Consider the following 24,654-nt stretch of genomic DNA (forward strand, 5'->3'; position numbering starts at 1 on the left):
TTTTAATACGTTTATGTTTTATGCTTAATAGTGTATCCTAAGGTAGGGATAAGTTCAAAAGGAAATTCTTTTGGGCCATAAGGTAGCAGATGGCCCTGGGGACGCCGCTATGTCTAGGATTTAAGTGCTGTTCAAAGAGTTTTATCACCCTCACTGTTTATCCGAAGCCCAAACCAGGGCAGGTCTTAAGTGTTCCAGTTAACACCTTTCAACAAAGGTTTTCCTGCCAGAACTCCAAATAGTAGACTTTCTGGCATTCCTGACGTAAATGTGGGGCTTCAGAAATGAGACCCCCAGAGTTCTACTGCCCATGTGCCAACTAGCAGGGGGGCATGGGTCAGAATGCTTTCCCACGTTAGTGAGTGGCTGGAGGTAATTGTAAACCAATCCCCTGTGCTTAAGGTTAAGAATAGAAGGAGAATGGTTTATAAACGGCTGTCCACCCATATATCCTTTGTCTTCGTTTGCTGATATGGTTACCTGATATCACCTGAATGATTTCCTCACTGCTGAAAGAAATGCTACATCATACTTCTCATTCCCCAACCCTTAAGTAAGTGTACTTCTTGTTTGTTACTGTATTATCTGTTGTGTTCACCTTTATTCTAAGGAATAAATACAATTTATTATATCTTAAGCCTTGTTCAGTTCAAACCCAATTATTTTTGTGTAATATTAATAAGCCTGTGGAAGCTATCGTCACAGGCGTATTAATATAACTGGTGGCAGCTGGTGGGACTGAACTGGACCTGGATTACAGTATTCTGCGGGGTACTGTGATCCAGTGGGAACTTGATAGTAATTGCAAGTTCCTGGGACTAAAGATATTGAACACACAGTAGTGCAACAAGTAACGCAAGTTGTCACACCACCTCACTGCTGCGACCCAGAACTCAGAGCCATGAGTGAAGCGGAGAACCTCTATTACCTGAGAACTAGAACTCAGCTAAAGGACAAGTGCCGTGCCTATGGACTGGAATATGTGGACCAGGCGGTCGAGGACATGGTTGCTGCAGTCACCGCATATGAAGCTGAGCATCCAGAGGTCCTGGAAGTAGCTCAGCTTGCCCTTTTACAGCCGCCCGGAGATCAGGGACTGAACCCAGTGCCGGGCTGGCAGGATCCCGGGGAGGGACCAAGTGCACCTCCCAGGACAAGTGCAGCAGAAGGGGCACGGGTAGCTGCGGCTACCAGTCCCTTTACCCCTGAAATGCTGGCACTGATAACAGCGTGGGGAGACCGAGGGACACCGGAGGAGCGGCTACAGTTTATCTCTATGGCAGTGAACAGACCCGCTTATTGCCCCCCGGTTCGACCCCCCAAAGATGGACTCCAACTGGACAAGCACAGCCTCACCAAGTATGTGGAGGGCACTGATCAGATTGACATGTTTCTAAGGAACTTTGAAACGCAGTGCCGGCGGTATGGGGTGCTTCCCCAGCATAGGGTTGCACGCCTGGACCCGCTACTCTCCGGCTTGGCTAAGCAGACCTTGATGGCGCTTCCAGATGAGTTTGCTGATGACTATGACCACCTGAAAGAACTTTTGCTGTTTCAGCACGGTTTTACCCCTGAAGCTTACCGGGGTAAGTTCCGGCTGGAGGAGAGGCACCCTCAGGAGACCTATGTCACTTATGTGACCCGCATGGCTTTGTACGGGTTACACTGGGTGGAGGGCTCTGAGGCCAAGACTTACCAACGCCTGCTGGACCTCATCTTTCAGGAGCAGCTCATGCAGCAGTGCCCGCCGGCGGTGAGGGCTTTTGTGTATGATAAAAAGCCCAAGACCTACACCGAGGCGGCGAGGATGGCAGATGACTATGTGGTCAGCCGGTCCCAGATGACCGCCAAGGTACCAGCCAAAGCGGTAACCCCACCGGCGCCGGCCAAGAAAGCTGTGAGTACCCACCATTGGACCCAAAAGCCGCCTGCGGGCAGCGGGTCACAGAAGGCGGGAGAGCTCCGGCATGAGCGCCGGTGCTACAATTGCAACAGCACTGGTCACCTTAGACCAGATTGCCCGGAACCCCTGCGTTCCAATGGACCCTACCGAGGGCAACGCACCCCAGCTGCAAAGCCGGTAGCCCGCGTGCGGGTGGCTTCCACCAAAGAACCAGGACCGGTCATGGAAACAACTCCCAGCGAGACGTCCCATGTCACCCCTACCCCGGTTTCTTCAGTGCCTACAGCCAGGAGCGGAGAACATCACAGCGCAGACCTGCAGCAGACGGACGGCAGGAGCAAGCATCTCACCCCGGTCACAGTCGGTGACCGGCAAGCAGTTGGCTTACTTGATTCAGGAGCTGCAGTGACCCTGGTCCGACCTGATATGGTCCGGCCAGAGGAATTGATCCCAGGCCCTGGGATGCAGATCACTGTGGCTGACGGAGAGCCACGTTTCCTGCAGGTGGCCCGCATTTTTTTGGATTGGGGGGTGGGCAAGGGTGTGCGGGAGGTGGGGGTTTTACCAAGTTTGGATGCTGAAATTCTTTTGGGCAATGACCTGGGACCGATGACCTGCACCTACGACCGTGTGCCCCAGCCCGCTGCAGTGGCGGCGGTTACCCGGAGCCAGACCGCGGCAATGCCGGCGGTGGCCACCCCAGTCCCCCAGCCTTTGGGACCAACGTTAGCGGAGGGCACAGAGGAGCCCAGGGAGGTAAGCCAGGATCAGTTGCAACCACAGGCTGACTTACTGTTCCCCCTTACCGTGTCCCTTTCCCCTGACAATGACATGACTGGGGGGGGGCCAGATTTAGGAGCCCAGTTTAGGGAGGCAGTGAAGGCAGACCCTACCCTGGCCGGCGTGAGACTTCGGGCGTCCGAATCTCAGGCAGGGGAGGGCACTGAGCGCTGCCTATGGCATAAGGGACTCCTATACAGAGAAGAAGGGAACCCGGGAATAGAGAAGGGATTGACCGGTAAGCGACAGCTAGTAGTACCCCAGGGGTACCGACAGCAATTGTTACGGGTAGCTCACTCTATTCCGTTAGCGGGACATCAGGGGGTCACCAGAACGCGAGTCCGGTTATTGCAGCGTTACTTCTGGCCGGGGGCATCCAGGGATGCGGCTGATTTCTGCCGCTCCTGTGATGCCTGCCAGCGAGTAGGTAAGGCGGGCGACCGTGTGAAGGCACCCCTGAGACCCCTACCGATAATAGGGGAACCCTTCCAGAAGGTAGCGATGGACCTGATAGGACCCCTCATGATTCCTAGCAGGTCAGGGAAGCGCTACATCCTCACGGTGGTGGATTTTGCCACCCGGTACCCTGAGGCGGTAGCGCTGGGCACCATAAGTGCCAAGACAGTGGCAGCAGCTTTGCTGAACATTTTTGCTAGGGTAGGTTTCCCTAGTGAGATCCTAACTGATCAGGGGTCGCAGTTCATGAGTGAACTGTTACATTGTCTCTGGGATGCCTGCGGTGTACAGCACCAGCGCACTACCCCTTACCATCCCCAAACAAACGGATTATGTGAGAGGTTTAATGGTACCCTGAAGCAGATGCTTCGGACCTTTATAGAGGCGGAGGGGAAAGACTGGGAGATTCACCTGCAGCACTTGCTGTTTGCCTACCGAGAGGTACCGCAAGAATCTACAGGCTTCTCCCCCTTCGAGCTACTATATGGCCGCAGGGTACGTGGACCTCTGGACCTCTTCCGTGAGGGATGGGAGGGGGAGACTACCGCTACTGATGCTTCAGTGATCCAGTATGTGGTAGATCTCAGAGACCGGTTAGAGATGCTTATGGGGGTGGCCCAGGACCACCTCAGGGCTGCTCAGACCAAGCAGAAGCAATGGTATGACCAGCAGGCCCGTAGCAGAGAGTTCATCCCAGGACAGCAGGTGCTTGTTCTCAAACCCACTCTGGAGAACAAGTTAATGGCTGCCTGGTCGGGACCGTATTCGGTCATCCGAAAGGTGAATGAGTGCAACTATGTTGTACAGGTAGCGCCTGAGAGGCACAAGACATATCACATTAATATGTTAAAGGAATACCGAGCACCGAGTATGGGAGCAGTAATGGCCATTTGTAGCCCACTGCTGGAGGATCCGGCGAGCAATGCTCTGCCTGATCTCCTAGGGGAGGCAAAGCAAGGAAACACTGTTGAGCAGGTAGAGATCGGGGCACAGTTGAGTGCTAGGCAGAAGGGAGAAGCCAGGGACATGCTAGCTCAGTATAGCGCCCTCTTCACTGACATGCCAGGGACCACACATCTCACCAAACACCCAGTACACACAGGGGACCTGCAGCCTCTGCATAAGCACGCTTATAGAGTGTCAGCAGAGGTCAAGACAAGTATGGAGAGAGAGATTGAGGAGATGCTGACCCTAGGGGTAATTACTCCGTCCCAGAGCCCTTGGGCAAGTCCAGTAGTCCTAGTGCCTAAGAAGGACAAAACCACCCGGTTTTGTGTGGACTACCGGTTGCTCAACGCTGGGACGGTGTCAGATGCTTACCCCATGCCCCGCATGGATGAGTTACTAGATGAACTCGCGGGGGCAAAGTATCTGACCACCATGGATCTGAGCAAAGGCTACTGGCAGATTCCCCTGACCCTGGAGGCTAGGGAGAAGTCAGCATTCATCACTCCAAGTGGCCTCTATGAGTTTTTGGTGATGCCATTTGGGATGAAGAATGCCCCGGCTACCTTCCAACGCCTGGTCAATAGGTTACTGGATGGGATGCAGAGCTATGCCAGGGCTTACTTAGATGACATTGCTGTCTTTAGTAATTCCTGGGAATCCCACATAGGACATGTAGCTGCGGTGCTGGATAGAATCAGGGAGGCTGGGCTTACCTTAAAACCCACTAAGTGTATGGTAGGGATGGCAGAAGTCCTGTACTTAGGGCATCTCAAGCCAGAGCCAGCCAAGGTAGAAGCCATAGTTCAGTGGCCTGTTCCAAAAACCAAGAAACAGGTCATGGCCTTTTTGGGCACCGCAGGGTACTACAGGAAATTTGTCCCACAGTACAGCGCCGTGGCCAAACCCCTGACTGATCTGACTAAGAAGCAACTGCCTGTGCTTTTTACCTGGTCTCCTGCCTGTGAAACTGCTTTCCAGGCACTGAAAGCTGCGCTTGCTGAGGCCCCCATCCTGGCTGCCCCAGATTATACCAAGCATTTTCTTATTCAGACTGATGCCTCTGACTTTGGTGTGGGGGCTGTGTTGAGCCAGGTGGGGGACGACGGCAAAGAGCACCCTGTGGTGTATCTCAGTCGCAAACTGCTCCCCAGGGAGGTGGCATATGCCACCATTGAAAAGGAGTGCTTGGCCATTGTGTGGGCACTCAAAAAGCTCCAGCCCTATGTCTATGGGAGGGCTTTCACGGTCATTACCGACCACAATCCCCTGAGCTGGCTACAGAGGGTATCAGGGGAAAATGCCAAACTGCTGAGATGGAGCTTGGCTTTGCAAGAATTTGAATTCACCATTCAGCACAAAAAGGGTAGTGAAAACAGCAATGCTGATGGACTTTCACGCCAGGACTATCCCTCTGAGACTGAATTCATTAATGGTGCCAGCAGTGCCCCACTCCCCGTCAGGGCCAGTGGGCCACAGGACACGCATTAAGAAGGGGAGGTGTAGAGGGAGAGAGGGGGTGGCCCGGTATTAAAGGGGTTGCACCCCATTTGGCCACCCCTGACCGCACCAGGGAGACAAGGGGTTAACTGGGCTGAGGTCCAGAAATGTGATGTAACCCTTGTTATGACATGTAAATGTATTTCCCCTGTTCCATTGTAATGTCTGGTTACTCAGTGTTTGCATCACACACACACTAGAATCCATCCGGGAGCACAAGGGTTAATAATTCTTTAATGATTATAGCTCTTTGTGTAGTTTTCCCGCCTTTTCAGGCACCATTTTGCAGGTCCCCATTGGCCGCCATTAGGGCTCAATGCATTTCAATAGGAATTTGTGCTGTTTTCGTCCTGTTTCCTGTAGTGACCAGCAGGTGGCGTCCGAGAGGGAGAGCGGCGGTTTCCCATTGAAAGTCAATGGGCTCATTGACTTCAATGGAGATGCCTCGAGGTAACCTAGTTGGCTGCTGTCCAGACCGCAAACCGCAAAGCGGATACAATGTCTTTCAAAAGAGCTAAAATCGGGAGGCGCATGCGCGATGGAAAGGCAGATGGCTGCTTAAGCCTAGAGCTCCGTCCCCCGCCAACACATTAAAGCTGAAAAAACCACTTTATTGCGACCTTCAATCCCCAGCACTTATACTCAGTGAATAAAGAGCAATCAGAGATGGCCCCGCAATCTAATAAAAAGAAAGCCACGGGCGATCTTCGCAGATACCTCAACAGATCTGCGGCAAAGGGTTCCGGTGCCGAAATGGCGGCGGGCTCAGCCGCGGGGTCGGACTCCGACCGCGAGGAGGAAGCAGTGGAGGAGCCTGAACAGCTGCCGGTAAGGCGCTGTGATTTTGACCGGCTCTATAATGACATGCATAAACTGTTTCGGGCAGAAATACAGGAACTTCGCAAGGAGGTTCAGGGAGTGGGGGAGCGCACAGGGGCGCTGGAAGAAAAAATGGCGGCAACTTCAAAAGCCATGCGAAAATCTGACAAGAGATCCTCACACTTACAAGCCCAAATCACAGAATTAGCAGAGCGGCAGGAAGATGCAGAGAACAGGGATCGCCACAATAAAATACGGATCCGTGGCATCCCTGAAGAGATTACAGAGATAGACGACTTTGTTTCTCGCTGGATGGCGTCCCTGCTGCCCGACACCCCTACACCGGAGCTCCTGATGGACCGCTGCCACCGCGCTCTCAGGAGCCGACCTGTTGCTAATCAACAGCCACGCGATGTAATAGCACGACTGCATTACTTTCGTACCAGAGAAGCACTTTTCCAGAAGACACGCACCCAAAATGCCTGCAAGTTCGAAGAAACTAACCTCCAACTGTTTCAGGATCTCTCCCCGCTCACACTGGCTAGACGGCAGAAACTGCAGCCGGTCACGAGGCTCCTTCGGGACAGAGCCATTAGATATAGATGGACCTTCCCGTTCGGCCTACTTGTCATCAAGAACGGGAGGGCCATCTCCATGAGAGAACCAGAAGAGGGGGATGATTTCCTCCACAAACTGGGAGTGAAAGAGGCCCCGATCAACAGGCCTCAAGAGGAGCCATCACGAGAGGTGGACTGGCAGAGAGTGGCTAGCCCCAAACGGAGCCGGGAGCCGCAGAAGGGCGACACCGATTAAAACAAGGGACACTGCAATGTGTTTTACACTATGTAAATCAGCCCAAACCAACCAGTTGCGGACCCAGTTTGCGTCAAAATGGCGCTGTTGACATACACTCTCACCCAAGCAGTGAGGAGACTGCCCCCACCGAAGCCCCAGTAATGGGACAAAAATATCCCCTTAAAAACACGTGGAAGCGATTGAACACTGTCCGACGAGCTGAAAAAGAAGATCAGCGGCACACTTACCTTGTCGGGCGGCTGAGAAGAGAAAAGCGGGTCACGGTGGATGGCGGTGACACGCAGGTTGACCAAGATGGAGGCGTTCCTGGTCATGGCAGACGGAGAAACCAGCACCGGAAGAAGAAGGACCAGTGGCGGGAAGACAACGCGGGAAGACATCCATCTCTGTGACCAGCCGAGGAGAAAATGGCGCCGCCCGGAAGGACGTCACAGGATCTGGCCCGGCGGCCATCTTGGTAGAGGCAGAGGTGGTACCATCTAAAGACAAGAGGCCAAAGGCGGACATACGTCATAGGCCCGCGACGGACATTGTCGCGAGGAGTTTAAGCACCCACCATAGACATGTATTTCAGCCTAAACTCAGCCACATAAACACCAGTAAAGAAAACAATAAAAATCACACACAGCTCACTATATAGGGAACATAAATCAGAAACACTGAGAGAATTAAAAGGGACTCCCGGGCCCTAGAGGTAAGGGGGGGACAGAAAGGAGGTCCATAGCTCTATAAGCATAGGACACATCCCAGAACACAGAATACAGGCATAAGGAGAGTGAGTTACGGTCACACATGGTTCCGGTTTATCATAATAAAAAAAAAAAAAAAAGGGGGGGAGAAGAAGAAAAGAGAGGGGAGGGGGGGGGAAAGTTTAAAAAAAAAAAAAAAAAAAAAGTGGTTACTGTTTTTGTTTTATATGGCATTACTTGGCGGGGAGGAGAGGGAGGAGAGCTCACGCCTACCATCATCATGGGACTCCACGTGGGCACCTGGGGGCTATCCCTCAGGGAGCCCATGCAAGACCCCACTGGGCCGGTGGGAGGGGACTCTAGAGACGGGAGGGAAACCACCCGGGCTGGGGACCTGACCGGACACCCAGGAGGGGCAACCAGGGTGACAGCGGGGGGTCGACCCTGTCTGTACACCAAAGGTTCTATTTGTCTATGTTGTGTTCCCCATGTTTCCCCGGTGTGTGCCCCTTCGTTTTTCCCACATGCAGACCGTGAGTCCAGAAACAAGGGCAAGGAACAGAGTCCGGAGATAGATCTGAGGACCACGCCCCATAACTGGGCCAGCAGTGTGCATGATAACACAAAGAGTCTTCCATACCAGCAGGCATCAGAGGGACCCTGGATAAGCACCCCAGCCGTCGTCACACCATGGGCTCTGTCGGTTGATTTCGAAAGAGAAAAGGTCAGGCAATACACTCATGAGTAAAGGGATCACTATTATTTCACACAATGTGAAAGGCTTTAACAATCCAGGGAAACGCAGACTAGCTATGGCGGACTATAAAAAAACAGACCCCGACATAATTTTGTTACAAGAAACGCATTTCTCCAAAACTAGCTCACCAAAATATATTGATTATAGATTTAGGAATTGGTTCTCAGCCTCAGCCACCAAAAAAAAAAGAGGAGTAGCTATTTTACTGCATAACCGTTTGCCCTTTGCGATTAAGACCATTAAAAAAGACTACAACGGCCGATTTTTAATTATAATCGGCGAAATAAGAGGCCAACCGATCACACTGGCAAACGTTTATGCGCCAAGTGAAGGCACAGAAGCTTTCCTGGATCGGTTTTTCTCAGTCCTCCAGAGGATAGCACAGGGATGCATAATACTAGGGGGCGATTTTAATCAGACACTAGATCCAGTAATGGATAGATGCACCCCGAACGGCAAAGTTAAATCAAAGGTTAGACAAACCTGGAATAGAGGGCTGAGAGCTAATAATTTGTTAGATATATGGAGGGAACAACATCGCCAGGACAAAGGATTTACATTTTACTCCCACCCACATGACAGATATAGTAGGATAGATTACCTCTTTGTATCCAATAGAATGGTTTCACAGATCTCCCACTCGGGCATCCACGATATTTCGTGGTCAGATCATGCGCCGATAGAGCTGCGGTGCTCCGATTTTATTCTAGACAGACCAGGAGCGAACTGGAAACTAAATGAAGTTTTAATAAAAATCCCCGATATTGCACAAAAGGTAGGGGATAGAATCAGGGAATATTTTCAAGAGAATATGGGAAGCGTGAATTCGCAGGCTACCCTATGGGAGGCCCATAAGGCAACTCTGAGAGGAGAGCTCATAAGGATTGCAAGCAAGCGAAAGAGGGAGAAGGACACAAAAATTAATCGGTTACAAGAAGAATTGGCAGTCCTCTCAGCTCGACATAAAATTAGCAAAGATGCAATGACCCTTAAGGAGTTGCTAGACACTAAAACCAAACTTAATATCTTGCTGACCTCCCGTGCTGAAAAGGAGCTGACATGGTCTAGACGGAAATTTTTCGAGAAAGCAAACAGGCCAGATACCCTACTTGCCAACAAATTACGAGATAAAAACCAAGTCTCCCAAATTCAGACAATTCGAACAAAACAGGGGGATCTGACCTCTGACCCCAAAAAAATAGTCCAAGAATTTAAAACATATTATGAAACCCTTTACGATGGGGCGAAGGTGGCACACACGCCAACCACAAAAACACGGCTAAAGACGTTCTTAGCAGAGGCTCATTTGCCTAAAGTGACCAGAGAGGAGAGGGACGCACTACAGGCAGACTTTACTATCGAGGAACTCCTAGAGGTAATGAAGTCATTAAAAGCAGCCAAGGCCCCAGGCCCAGATGGCTTTTCCAATCTCTATTATAAGAAATTTCGTAAAATATTAGCTCCTCATCTACTAAAACTATGCAATTCCTTCCTGGATGGTGCCCCCATCCCGGGCTCGATGCTCCAGGCGTCTATCTCAGTAATCCACAAACCAGGAAAGGACCCAGCGGACTGTAAAAGCTACAGGCCCATCTCGTTAATAAACTCAGATACAAAAATCTTTTCCAAACTTTTAGCTAACCGCCTTAACCAGGTGTTGTCCAAGTTGGTCCATCCTGATCAAGTGGGGTTCATATGTGGTCGACAAGCAGCTGATAACACCAGACGGATTATAGATTTGATTGATCTGGCGCACAAAAAGAATATCCCGTCTATGGTGCTTAGTTTAGATGCAGAAAAAGCGTTCGACAGAATTGACTGGCCCTACTTGAGAGAGACGCTGGGGGCGTTTGGCCTAGGTGGGAGAATGATTGAGGCAATTCTCGCTCTATATAAGGGACCGACGGCGAAGGTCAGACACCAGGGCTTCCCCTCGGAAGAATTCCAGATTAAGAGCGGCACCAGGCAAGGCTGTCCTCTGTCACCCCTTCTCTTTGCGTTATGCATCGAACCCCTAGCGGCGCATATCCGCCTCAGCCCGAATATAGTAGGAATCCAAATTAGTGACCAGCCACATAAGGTGGCCCTGTACGCTGATGACGTGATACTCACGCTATCACAGCCCCTCACCTCTCTGCCAAACGTCTTTCAATTACTAGGAGAATTTAATGCGATATCTGGGTTCAAAATTAACCAAGCAAAATCAGAAGCTCTAAGTATCAACTTACCTAAGGTCACGGAGAAACTGATCACGGTGAACTTTGAATTCAAATGGCAAACCTCCTCCATAAAATATTTAGGGATAAATATCACGAAGCAATCAGGCACCCTTTATAAGGCAAATTACCCCAGACTAATTCGGACACTGAAAGAAGATCTCCGGAAATGGGCAGGGTACAACATATCCTGGATTGGCAGGATTCAATCTCTAAAAATGAACCTCCTTCCCAGAATATTGTACCTATTTCAGACTCTTCCGGTCCCTATAATCAGGGAAGAGATCCTTCGGTTACAGTCCGCAATGGTGAAGTTTATCTGGGGTAATAAAACCCCCCGCATCAAAACTAGCACACTAATTCGACCCACAACAAGAGGAGGATTAGCGGTACCTTGCCTGTTATCATACTTCAGAGCGGCCCAATTAACCCAAATTATCCAGTGGCACACCCATCCTATTCGGAGGCGATGGGTGGAACTGGAGGCGGCCTGCTGTGCCCCGGTGGCACTGCAGGACCTGATCTGGCTCCCAAATAAGGTCCGCAAGGACTTCACACACCCGCTCCCCGCGGTTGTCAGCTCTTTGGCAGTATGGGACAAATGCAAATATAACCACGTCCTGATGAGACAACACTCTTTGATGACCCCAATTTTGGGAAACCCTGATTTCGCTCCAGGCCTGCAGAAGAAAGATTTTATTATATGGACGCAGAAGGGCTATACTCGCCTTCGACACCTGGAGGGTAGAATATCGATTAAATCGTTTGAGCAAATTAAGTCTGAAAAGTCAATTCCAAATTCAGAATTCTTTAGATACCTCCAGCTAAGAGCTTTCTATGACAAATTTCCCATTCGCGCTAAACGCACTAACTTTGAACAGCTCTGTTCTACTGGAACAGGAACCAAGGGACTTATCTCTACAATGTACAAAGCGGTGGTCTGTCCGACTCCCGACGCCGACGTGACGTTAAAATATAAGAATAGATGGGAAAGAGACTTAGGGGACACACTAGAGGACGAAGACTGGGACTATATTGTCTTGGCGGCAGCTAAGAGCTCAATCTGCACGACGTTGAAGGAGAACGCAGTGCAGATTGCAGTGATGCGGTGGTATTTGACCCCACTACGATTATCAAAGTTTGTCAGGGGCTACCCTCCATTGTGCCCTAAACAATGTGGGGAGCAGGCAGACTTGCTGCACATGCTGTGGGGTTGCACCAAAATACTCCCAATCTGGGAAGATATCAGAAATTGGCTCCAGAGAATTCTCGACCGCACGATCCCTTTGGACCCCTGGTTGTTTCTGCTGGCCAGACGCACCCCGGGGTTAAACAGATCGGAGCACAAATTAATTGCACATTTTGCAACTGCCCTGAGGTGCGAAATCGCAGCATTGTGGAAGCAGCCCGAACTACCAAATATCCCAAAAATCAGAAATCGAATTTGGCACGTTTGCCGGATGGAACAGTTAACGAGTCTGGTTAACGACACCGGCACAAACTTCCTAAAAGTCTGGGCTCCATGGTTAGCCCTGAACGATCTCCCAGGGATCAATGCCTCCAACATACTGCTTTAATAGCTATAGGCGCGTTCTCCTTGGACGAGTGTAGCTGACGGGGAGACATAGAATACAGTCAACAAAGAGGAACAGCTAAATTTGGCAGCAAAGGGAGTGAACAGGGTCTAGTGTACATACTCGCAGACGTCCGCAAACAATAAGATAACAGCTAACCCGAGATCTGACGAACCTGAAGCCTCCGAAACCCAAATGATCCGGAGCCTTTCTGCGGCTGTGATAGCCAGGACGAGCCCAGCTGACCCGGAGCCTGTCTGGGGCAGCCCCACCCCTTCCCCCCACCCCCCCTCCCCACCTTTTTCCCGGTGTAGTCTGGCCGTAAGTCTGGTGGGTCTGTGCGTATCCCCGGTATGTCTTTTGTGACCCCAAATACAAAATGAGCTGTTCGGGGTACCGTTATGTGAGACAATGGGTTGGTAGCGTATGTGATGATTGTACCCTGCACTCAATAAAAAAAATTTTTTGGTTGAAAAAAAAAAAAGAACTAAAATCACTGGGTCAAGTTCAACGTCAATTAGCGGGGAAATAAACTGTTTTAGGGCACCTAGGGATAAAATTCTTTTTGCCCCTAGTTCCTAAGCGTCCCCCCACTCGACCACCACCGGGTCCCCGAATCCTGGACCCCCCATAAGGGTCGAACCAGATAGAGCGGGTCGCGCCATAGGCTTTGCCGGCGGCGGCAGAAACGGCTCAGAAAAATGACTAAGTGAGAAATGCTGAATGTTAGGAATCCATATCTCCGGTTCCGGAGGGTCCAGCGGATCAGGGTTTGGGGTATCTGTAGCCACTGCTCCGGCATCGCTGCAGAACCATCCTTGACCCGCTTGGACCAACCCGACGGAGTATGGACCCCCTTGAAGTTCGGGACTTTTCCCATAGACTTCAATGGCAGAAAATCCCCATTGACTTCAATGGCGGCGATTTACCATTGAAAGTCTATGGCGGAGCTGCCCGTTGTTTTCAATGGGGATTTAGTGAAAAGCTGAGATTTCTTTTTCAATGGAGATTTTTGTATTAAAATGATTTAATGTGCATTTGTGTAACTCCGGTTTCTTAGGTCGTAGCAAGTCGCTTTTTTGACCATATGGTGTCCCAGTTCTGGCAATGCGAACTGGGAAGTTTGGACCTGCTAAACCTAACGGAACCGGATATTTTAATACGTTTATGTTTTATGCTTAATAGTGTATCCTAAGGTAGGGATAAGTTCAAAAGGAAATTCTTTTGGGCCATAAGGTAGCAGATGGCCCTGGGGACGCCGCTATGTCTAGGATTTAAGTGCTGTTCAAAGAGTTTTATCACCCTCACTGTTTATCCGAAGCCCAAACCAGGGCAGGTCTTAAGTGTTCCAGTTAACACCTTTCAACAAAGGTTTTCCTGCCAGAACTCCAAATAGTAGACTTTCTGGCTTTCCTGACGTAAATGTGGGGCTTCAGAAATGAGACCCCCAGAGTTCTACTGCCCATGTGCCAACTAGCAGGGGGGCATGGGTCAGAATGCTTTCCCACGTTAGTGAGTGGCTGGAGGTAATTGTAAACCAATCCCCTGTGCTTAAGGTTAAGAATAGAAGGAGAATGGTTTATAAACGGCTGTCCACCCATATATCCTTTGTCTTCGTTTGCTGATATGGTTACCTGATATCACCTGAATGATTTCCTCACTGCTGAAAGAAATGCTACATCATACTTCTCATTCCCCAACCCTTAAGTAAGTGTACTTCTTGTTTGTTACTGTATTATCTGTTGTGTTCACCTTTATTCTAAGGAATAAATACAATTTATTATATCTTAAGCCTCGTTCAGTTCAAACCCAATTATTTTTGTGTAATATTAATAAGCCTGTGGAAGCTATCGTCACAGTGTCCCTAATGTAAGATGGTAATATTTTCACATATGGTTGCAAAAAATAGTCAACATATTGGGACACGTTCGACGTCATCGACCCCACCCCCGATATGATTGGTCTACCAGGGGGATGTGTGGTGTCTTTGTGCAGTTTGGGCAAATGATAAAAAACAGGTGTTCTTGGGTGTCTAATAAACAAAAAAGTGCTCTCTGCTTTTGTGATGATGCCCATACTAAGTGCTTTGTGAATTAATTCTTGAAAGGCCAACTGAAAATCTATGACCGGATCTTTATCCAGGATATGATAGGATGAACTGTCCATTAGAAGGCGAACTGCTTCGGACACATAGTCCTGTCTGTCCTGCAGGACAATAGCCCCTCCTTTATCAGCTTGTCTTAACACAATATCTGTATTCTCTTTGAGGTTTTTAAGAGCCAATTCTTCTCCCCCGCTCAGATTCCTGTGTGTCAGACGAGTGTTAGTCTGACATAACTGTTCGAGATCTTTTAGAACGATGGTGTAGAAGGTGTCAATGAAGTTTCCCTTAGAATGATAGGGGAAATATGTGGAGATAGGATGGAAAGGTGAGTGCTTGAAGTCCAGGGCCAGATCCGAAGCCTGAACCAAATGTTGGGATAAGTCCCCACACAGGTTCAGGCAACTAGGCTGGGGAGCCTTGGAATGTACCAGCCCCCCATAAATATATATCTATAGATATATATATAAATATATATATACATAGATATATATAAATATATATAAATATAGAGATATATATAAATATATAAATATATATATATATATATATATATATATATATATAAATAAAGATATATATATAAATATAGATACAGCTAAACCCCGTTATAACGCGGGTCTCGGGGTCCACCCCGAGACCACCGCGTTACTAACGGGGTCGCGGAAAAAAATGGCCGCCGCGCTTTAGCGCATATTCATCCCACGGGACAGGAGATGGGAGCGGGCATGTCCCTCCACTCCCCGCTTCCCCCTGTCACCGCGGGACAGCCCGCGGGGCAGGAGATGGGAGCGGGGATGTCCCTCCGGTCCCCGCTTCCCCCTGTCACCGCGGGCCTCCATGATGCAGTGGCTATGTCGTGCACTTTTAAAGCAACTGCGCATGCTCAGTATTAGTAAGTCAGACATTTCGCACATGAAGCAGTTCCGGTCTGCACCAGCTGTATGAGCCATGTGTCCGGCGAGAGCAGGGATCTGACACGCTGTTCCTGCACCGCTGCTCTGTGCTGAGCCTTGTTGATCATCTCCTACCCCCTGTGTGCCGAACTATAGTCTGCACCATGCCTCCCACCATCCTGCACCACAATGCTGCGGGTAATGCCAACCACTGTGTGTGTTTGTCTCAAACAGTGTGGAGTGATTGTGTACGCAGTGCCATGTGTCGTTTTGTCTGTTATTGTGTCGTGTGTTCTGCTGTTAAATCATGCAGTGCTATGTGCATGTATGGTTGTGTATTGTCATTGCGTCTTGCAGTCTTGTGACTGTGGCATGTTGTCATTGCATCATGCAGTATCCTGTTGTGCTTTTTATAATTGTCAGCAATTAACAAATGTCTTCTGATCCGGAGAATGGCATTTAAGTTAATAGTTGTGATTTCAAAGCCACTGAAGTGTTGGATGCTATTTATGCTGGAAATAACAAACTGCCTTAAGTACAGTAGTGAGTGACATTTAAACCATGTGGCAATCATATTGAATGACTGGTGTGGGCTGTCCATGTTGTGTAACCCCACTTTGAGGTGGTAGCCAAACAATTTCAGATTGTGACCACATTCCCTATAATACTTAATTTTCAGTGCAGTGAGGCACTCTGATTGTTATATCCTGTTAGTGTTATTTTGTACATTAGTACAGCAATACAATTACAGATTACCTGATAGCTGTGCAACATCTGAGTGTCATGTGCCCTGGACCTTTGTAACTACAAACTGGTCTGCAATTCTCTGATATGACAGGCTGCCACACACACTTCCACATCACAATTCTGCCTGTGTGTTCAGTATTCTTGTTTGAACAGACACTAAAGCATAAGGTAACCCTACAAAGGCAGAATAAATCAATACAGGAAAAACTGCTATAGATGAATACGTGGACGTTTGCTATACAGTGTAGGTGTAAACATTAATTGGGAGGCATTTACAGGTGTGAGAGAGAATGAATCAAAGCCTGTTACAGGCGTATGAATGAATAAAGTTGCTGGATGCCTGCAATAGGTGTATAAACAAATTATTGAAAGGGAGTGTGCTATAGATGTAGGAATAACTATAAATGGGAGTTTGCTATTCAGTAAATGGGAACTGCTAGAATTGTATGAATCAATTTTAGCCTGCTGTGTGTGTGTGAGTGTGTGTGTCTCTATATAGCATATAAACGAGAACAATAGGCACTCCGTCAGGTAAATCAAGATGATGGGTGCAAATCCTGTAGAGAATAACTAGGCAATACGATACCGTGTATGAGACGAATATCAAGAGGCAGCACTCCAATGGATGGTCAAAAAAAGCTTTGTATTGTTTAAGACATCATAACCCACGTTTCGGTCCTACATGCGGGACCTTTCTCAAGGTGATGTGAATACAGAGTGCAACAGAACACATAGGTGAAAGGCACAAAGTCAGGAAAGTTACTTGATGCGTTTCAGTAACCAGAGGGGGCGCCTGCAGGCAATGGAACGCAAGCCACTCTAAAACGAAGCTGTATGCGAATGCGCGAGCAGTAGCAGTGCGCAAATAAATAAATAATAGACACAACTACATAAGGAAACTACGCTCTCCCTGTGTGTGTCAATGCGCATGCGCAATAGACAGAAACTGCGCTATTACCTCAAATAGGAGCTGGATAAGTAAAGAAGGCAAAATAATAAAGGCTAGAGGGAATACCTCAATGTGGCTGATTATAACAGCATGAAGTAATGCCAATGTGTTGACTGATGAAATATGGTGATGCATATAATAAAACCAACATTGGGGAAATATAGGTTAACTGCTGGTGATGAGCATATCCAGTAATTGGTATAAAGGTTGGGGACCATAAAATATAATGCATATAGCAAAAGGCATATGAAAAAGTGCAATAAACACCCACATAAAAAGTGCAGAATAGTGCAAATAAGTGAACATATATAATGATGAAGTGGAATGGCTCTAATAAAATAAAATAACAAGATAAACTGATGAATAGTAAATTCCGTAGAATACTAAAACAACATAGACACAAATAGACCCAGAAAAAGGCTTCTGTTGGCATACTAATTAGTAATTAAAGTTCATAATGAACAATTAAGGTATAATGGGTAAACTAATAATGCAATGAAAATCATCGCACAGACGCCATGTCATTAACTTTAGCCGAATAATGCCAAGTATATTAGATATCACATGAAACACAATAAACTATAATCCATTTAAAGGTGAACATCTAATTAAGTTGAAATGGGTACTTAATTGGACCAAATCAAGAGGTCTGTAAACCGGATGCAGTAAAGACATTATGTTGATTCTTGCTGGTAAAAAATACCTAGAATGCAGAAAACAATGTTAAAGCAATTAAACGTTGGTAATCCTGTATTTAGGAAGAGGAAATACATAGTACACACGAAAATGGGTACATGAGAGTTCAACAATGAATATGCGGGTAATAATAGATTAAGATTGTCCCAAGCTTAAGGACAATGTCCAAAACCATGCGCCAAGAAGACTCAAATCCTGGGGACGAAAAGTCACCTGAAGTGGATGAGTCAATGCCTGGACCCAACTTGGGGACAGCTTAATGTACTCCATAATATTAGACCTGTGAAATAAACATCATGTAATAAACAGGAATGTGGATAATAAAAGTAGACCGCATATTATTCTAGAATGTAGGACTCCAATCATGGGGACGGAAAGTCACTCAGTGTGAATGAGTCCTTGTTAAGGCTGTTTGATCAGAGAAAGCAACTTAATGAGAAATCTTCGTTAAGCCCACGTGGACTTAATGTATCCAGGTTGAAGATGGTTTTAGCTTCCAGTTGTAGAAGAGCTCTATTGTGGTCTCCTCCCCGAGGGGCTTTTTTGACCTGTGCAATAGGCATACATCGGAGAGTGGCAAGGCTATGTTGTTTCTCCTTAAAATGACATGCCACTGGTTGCTGGGTTAAATCCTCCTTGTTGTCTTTATCCGCCAGGGCTTTCCTGATAGCTGAATGGTGTAGGCTAAGTCGCTCTTTCAGCATGCGTATGGTCTTGCCTACATAGTAGAGTCCACAAGGGCATCTGATGAAATAGATGACGAATTTGGAATCACAGTTCAGAAATTCTTTAATGTTAATACGATGACCCTGATGAGGATGTGGATAAGATTTGCCAAGCACCATGTATTGGCAATTAACGCATCCTCTGCATTTGTAGACACCCACTGGTCTATTCAGCCAGGATTGCTGTTGGTTGTATTTGGAGCTGGGATCCGCTTGTGTCAGAAAATCACCAAGATGATGGCCCCTCTGATGGAAACGTGGTGAATTTTTGAAGAATTGTCCAACTTGTCTGTCCTTGGCTAAAATGTGGGTATGTTGTAGAATGCTGCGTTTAATAAAGCTGGATGCTGTGGTGAAGGTGCTCTTGATATTAAAACGGTTATCGTATGCCTTTTTCTGTTGAGGTGTTACTAGGGTGAGTCTTTGTATGCCCTTGGCCTCTTCAAGTGCTAGAGAGACTTCCGTCTGATTGTATCCTCGTTCCAAGAATTAATTTTTCATTTCCTCTAGTGCCACCTCTAATCTAGAGGGATCACTGGTAATTCTAATGACCCTTAAGAATTGTGAGAATGGCAAGCCCTTCTTCATGGGTACAGGATGATGGCTGGAAGCCAGTAACAGAGTGTTCTTGTCTGTGCTTTTCCTATACAGCCTTGTGGCAAGATGTTCATTATCCTTGTAGACAATAGTGTCCACAAAAGGCACCTCTATCGTGCTGAAGCTTAGAGTGAAGCGTATAGTAGATGGTAGGTTGTTCAATGTGTCGACAAATGTAAGTAACTGTGACTCAGACCCTGGCCATACCAGAAACAAGACATCAATATAGCGAAACAATTTCACAATATGTTTGCTGTATGTATGTATGTTTCCAAGATGCAGACTTACATTAAGGACACCACTGACTTTATCATCCAATTAAACAATCTTACTGAGATCACTGATGGGTACATTCTAGCAACCATGGATGTTGAGAGTTTATATTCCAATATCAACCACGAGGATGGTATTGAAGCCAGCAGAGAACATCTTTTAAATTCTGAAACCACTTCTGGTCCTTCCCCAGACTTTTTGTTGCTGCTTATAGATCTGATCCTGCATAAAAATTATTTCAAATTTGAGCAGAATTTTTATTTGCAGTTGATGGGTACCGCGATGGGGTCTAATATGGCCCCATCATATGCTAATCTTTTTATGGACTCCTATGAACAAAAACATTTCTTGAACAATCCTACATAGGTATGCATTGCATAGCATTGGATAAGCCATTCATTGTAAAACGAAGCGTTGTAAAACGAGGACTGACAGAATGGAGGCCAGGATGGATCGTCTTTTGGGGACCATGGAGAATATGGATAGGTGCATGGGTGTTTGTCTGGATAAGATTGAGAGAAACATCGCGGGGCTCTATTCTTTGCTTCGAGTCCCTGTCCCTGTGTGTCTGACGCAAAAGCAGGAGGGTGGCCAAGAGGCGCCTTAGTCTCCCATGGAGGAACTGCATAACAGCCCCAACCCCGTGTACCCTCTCAATCCCTGGATTTGACCTTCATGTTGCCAACACCAAGCACACCACGGGCCCTCTCACGCTCACCCCGTCTCCAGAATACACATATACCCTTCTGGTGGAGATGACAACCCCGGTAAGAGCTAAGCCACGACAGGAGGAAAGCATCCTCCCCAACCATCTACCCCTGCCCGCTGCCAGAAGCACACCCGCTCCAGCACCCAGGATTGTTCAGCTCCCAGAAATAATGCTGAGAGACCTGCCCCAGAGCGTCCGGGAGAAATACAAGATCAGATGTGGTGGTCTACCTCAGAAATATGCCCAGTTCATCTTTAAACACCACGTCAGTTTTGAGCTGTACAGCGAGTGGACACAAAATGTAAATTATGAAAGCAATAAATAAAAGAAGGCTCTTCCAGCAAATTTACGGAGAACAATTATGGAGGAAGTGAACTTCTATTTTAAAGCTACCAGTCTTCTTCTGAAAACCGTGAGAGACAGCATCAATAGCCTTTTGAGGCATACAAAGGCTCTTCCCTGCAGGTCCATCAACTTCTTTGATAACTACTAGTTATACATTTATTTACAAATAAAGATGTGCCACCTATGTTTTTAATCTAAAAAAAAAAACAGTTGATTTTTTAAATTATTCATTGTTTAATGCTTATTTTCTATTTTGCATATTTGGAGCTGGGCAAAGACAGTGTGCCCTCCCCTCTCCCCCCATTGGTGCAGGAAACTCTCCCAGCAATACTGCCAGGTAAGACACAGTGCTCAAATCCATGCATGCCATGACCTTTCCCCCCAAAACCTAATGCACTGTACTGTAAACCTCAAGTCCTATTGTAAAGTGCTGTATCCCAGGCCATGCATGCTTTGTCTCCTCCATCTCCCCCCCCCCCCAAAGCAGAAGATACAAGGCACGGTAGTCATAATGTACTGTTCCCCATGTCATTCCCTTTCTTCCCAAACACCCCAAAAATCTGGATTGAATAATGTAAAGTGCAATTGTAAATATATAATATTGTCTCTTTCTTTACAGACCAAGATGTCCAAGAAGCACCATCCATTGCGAAGGAGAAAAAGACAAGATTGTAAATTTGGAAGATGTGACTTATATTTTTGTATTGTGCCTTTTTCCTTTGTTATCCTGAATAAAAAAATGTTATTCTTTACATATACTTTTTGGTGTGTTCATGTTTTACTGTTTAGACAAGTACAGGTACAGTACTACACCGTACTGTACATAAAGTTGTAAAAGCATATAAATATATATAAATATCTGACGTGCAGTACAGTACTGTATACAATCTTGAATTTAAGTTGCTTTTAGTGCTTAATAAATAGTACTATCAAAAAAATAAAGTACTGATGTAGTTTAAATATAGTATATCTAAATACTGTTAATCTTTGACATACACTATAAAAAAATCTTTAAAATCCAGTACATACTGTAATGTAAAGTGCTAAATGCATTTAAATATATAAATATGTCTTATTGAAGCTGCAGTTCAAACAATATCCTGCATGTGTGTTTTTTTTTAATAAATCAGTTCTGTAGTAAGAAAAAATACTTTTAGCATTTTCTGTTTTAAAAAAAACAACTTTGAAAGACCAATTTTCTTGTATTCTATTTTAACAATCATGCGTGTTCCTATAGCAACCATTTACATTCCCCATATTTAAAGATGTTGCCAAACTTCGCCGATCAATAGACGGAGAACGAATTGACCGGCAGCTATGCAGTTCTTTAGGTAAGTAGAGATTGCCCACATGAAACTATTGAAGTAAAAAAAAAACGGGAGCTTGAACTGCAGCTTTGAGATACTGTACAGTATACTACAGTATAGCACAAACTGTGTTTTTACTATATACTGTACAGTACTGTAGATACACAAAGATCAGTTTTCTGTACAACAGCTATCTAGCGACACAGAGGAAATGCACTGTACCTTACTGTATAGTAATTTAATGTTAGTGCTTAAATAAACTTACATACAGTATGTACACTATACTATATAAAATCTAGAAAATAAAAGTTGTTTTTACTAGTAATATACACTACCAGCAGTATTGTACTACTGTATAGCAGATATTTAGCGTGAAGAAATGCACTGTATCTTACTGTACATTAACACGCATGCACTGTACTGTACATGCCTCACATGCGCAGAAATATGAAACGCATATGCTTTTCAACAAGGTTCCAATCTGACATACACGCACGCGCAGAAATGTGATGACATGCATACGCATTTCAACAAGGTTCCAATTTAACATAAACTTTATTATCCTCTACAAATAAAACATTTAATTAATTAAAAATACTTTTTGATGTGTGTGTTCATATTTTAAATCTTCTACAGTTCGAGAATTTAAAGCCAAGGACCCTTAAAAAGAAGTTCTTTCCCATGTACTGTATATGAACTCATATTTTTAATCTTCAAATTACAATTACACACACACACAAACACACACGAAGTACTGTACAGGAATAAAAGACAGGTTGAATTGCAATTAGATTTAAGACAACTCGCAATCGGCCACTTCAGTTTCTCGACAGTATTGCAGACAACGCTAAAATGCAATTTTCTGCACTCGGTCAAAACACTAGTAAACTCGTGTCTTAACGCGGGAAAATTTCAAGAAATCTCGAACCAACACGGTGTGTGCAAAGGAATACAACTCGTGAAATGATCGGATAATGGCCGCTGCATTTGTGGGTTTCTTGTATACAGGTGTGTAGTTTGCCATTCTTCAGTGTTACTGTGGTATCTAAAAAGTTTACTAGATTTGCTGAATAATCTCTTTTGAGCTAAATTGATGGGTGCAATGAATTCAAGGACTCGTAAAATTGATTGAGATTCTCTTCGCCCTCTGTCCAATATTATAAACAGATCATCAATGTATCTATAATATTTGTAAGGTTTCTGGAGACATGTGGTAAGGAGTCCCTGTTCAATATTGACCATAAAAAGAGTGGCATATTGCAGTGCCATCCTGATGCCCATTGCAGTCCCCATTAGTTGTAGATAAATGTCCTTGTTGAAGCTGTAATATGTGTAACCATGTGGCTTTAAAGGGATATTGAGTGCAGCACTAGAAGGGTCTCTGTGGAATTTCCTATGACTTAGAAAAAGGGTAGCAGTCACATGACTCTGTTGTGGTAGCAAGAGATTTTTACCTTGAATGTACGTGTTTATGATCTCCATGAAGCAACTTGTAAAAGGAGTGTGCAATTTTTACGTTAATTTTAATACCGCTTATGAATACAATATTAATAATGTAAGTATGGAAGCATTAGCTGGTTATAAACATTCATTCTCTTAACAGAATTGAATTCGCCCCCCCCCCCCCCTGAAGAAAAATAGTCAGGGCCTCAATCAATAAAAGGCGTAGGTATACGATGAAGTGTGAACCTATTGAGGTGAATGATCTTTCTGCATACAGTATCCAGTACATACTGCCATTTAGTGACTGAGGCCATAAACCTGCATAATCAAATAATATATTGTTAGATACTGTGATATAAGCAAATAACTATATTTTTAACAGGATACAAACCAAACATTTATCCAAAACAAAATGTATTGTATTAGAAGGTTATAGTCGGAACCTGTCACAAATATTTAAAACAAAAAACATATATGCTTACCTGTAGAAGGGTGAGGCGTAAAGTGAGCATGGGAGATTATTTTGTGGCAGGCTTCGGCCTCATCTTGAAATTTGAAATTAGGATCTTGCTGATAAGTATGTTGCCGTTTAAATTTCACCCTCAACACATTTTTATCTTTTGTTGGTATGTGCTTCATTTTATAATTAAATGTTGGCCAATCGGAAGGTTTGGGCAAGATTTCTTGATCTAAATAGAAGAATATTTCAGCATCATCATAGTAATATTATGTTGAGTAAAGATATATGTCCATTGGGTTCAACCTTCTTTAATTTCTAATTGGATGAGATACTCATCTTATATGTACTGTATTGATAAATTCACCCAGAGAAAGACAAACAAAAAACACTAGTAAAAAATTATGCCTCACAAAGGAAAAATCCTCTGTGACTACAGTAATTAGAATCAGATTAGTGTTCTTTCAATTTTTGTTTTTGACTGATTCTGCATTTCCCTGTAATACCTTTGTTGTTTAACTTTTTGTTAACGATATTTATCAGATCACGTTTCCATGGTCAATATATTTCATTGAATACATTTTCATTGCCCTTACTGTAAAGGACCGCTTTATATACTGCTGGTGTAATCTCCTATCCTCTAATGTCAATGGTTGCCCCTGTATTTGTATTGTTATATTGTACAATTGTTCTTCGATACATATTTTTTTTATTACAAAAACAATGGCAAAGTAATTAAATCTAATCAAAACCTTGTAAAGTATAGAATAATACAAATTAAAGTAATAAAACCATAACCCAGCCTTTATGAAGATAGGCCACATTTTTATACATACACAATAATGAAAACATAAAAAATACATGTTTGTTCAATGTTTCGGAAAGTTGCTAATGCCATGTGTATGTTACTCAAAAACAAGGAGGTTGTGTGACAAAAATAATGGACCACGAACT

General features: G+C 45.5%; 1 protein-coding gene across 1 annotated transcript in view; it reads right to left on the bottom strand.

Annotated features, from left to right (window-relative positions):
- Positions 1–24,654, bottom strand: part of CEP72 (centrosomal protein 72) — a 179,069-nt gene that overhangs the window by 102,123 nt on the left and 52,292 nt on the right. The window contains exon 6 of the mRNA XM_075588599.1: positions 23,726–23,932. Within this exon, the coding sequence (XP_075444714.1) occupies positions 23,726–23,932 (207 nt within the window). The remainder of the gene's footprint in view (positions 1–23,725; positions 23,933–24,654) is intronic.

This window comes from Ascaphus truei, chromosome 2 (assembly GCF_040206685.1).
Source record: "Ascaphus truei isolate aAscTru1 chromosome 2, aAscTru1.hap1, whole genome shotgun sequence".
NCBI lineage: Eukaryota > Metazoa > Chordata > Amphibia > Anura > Ascaphidae > Ascaphus > Ascaphus truei.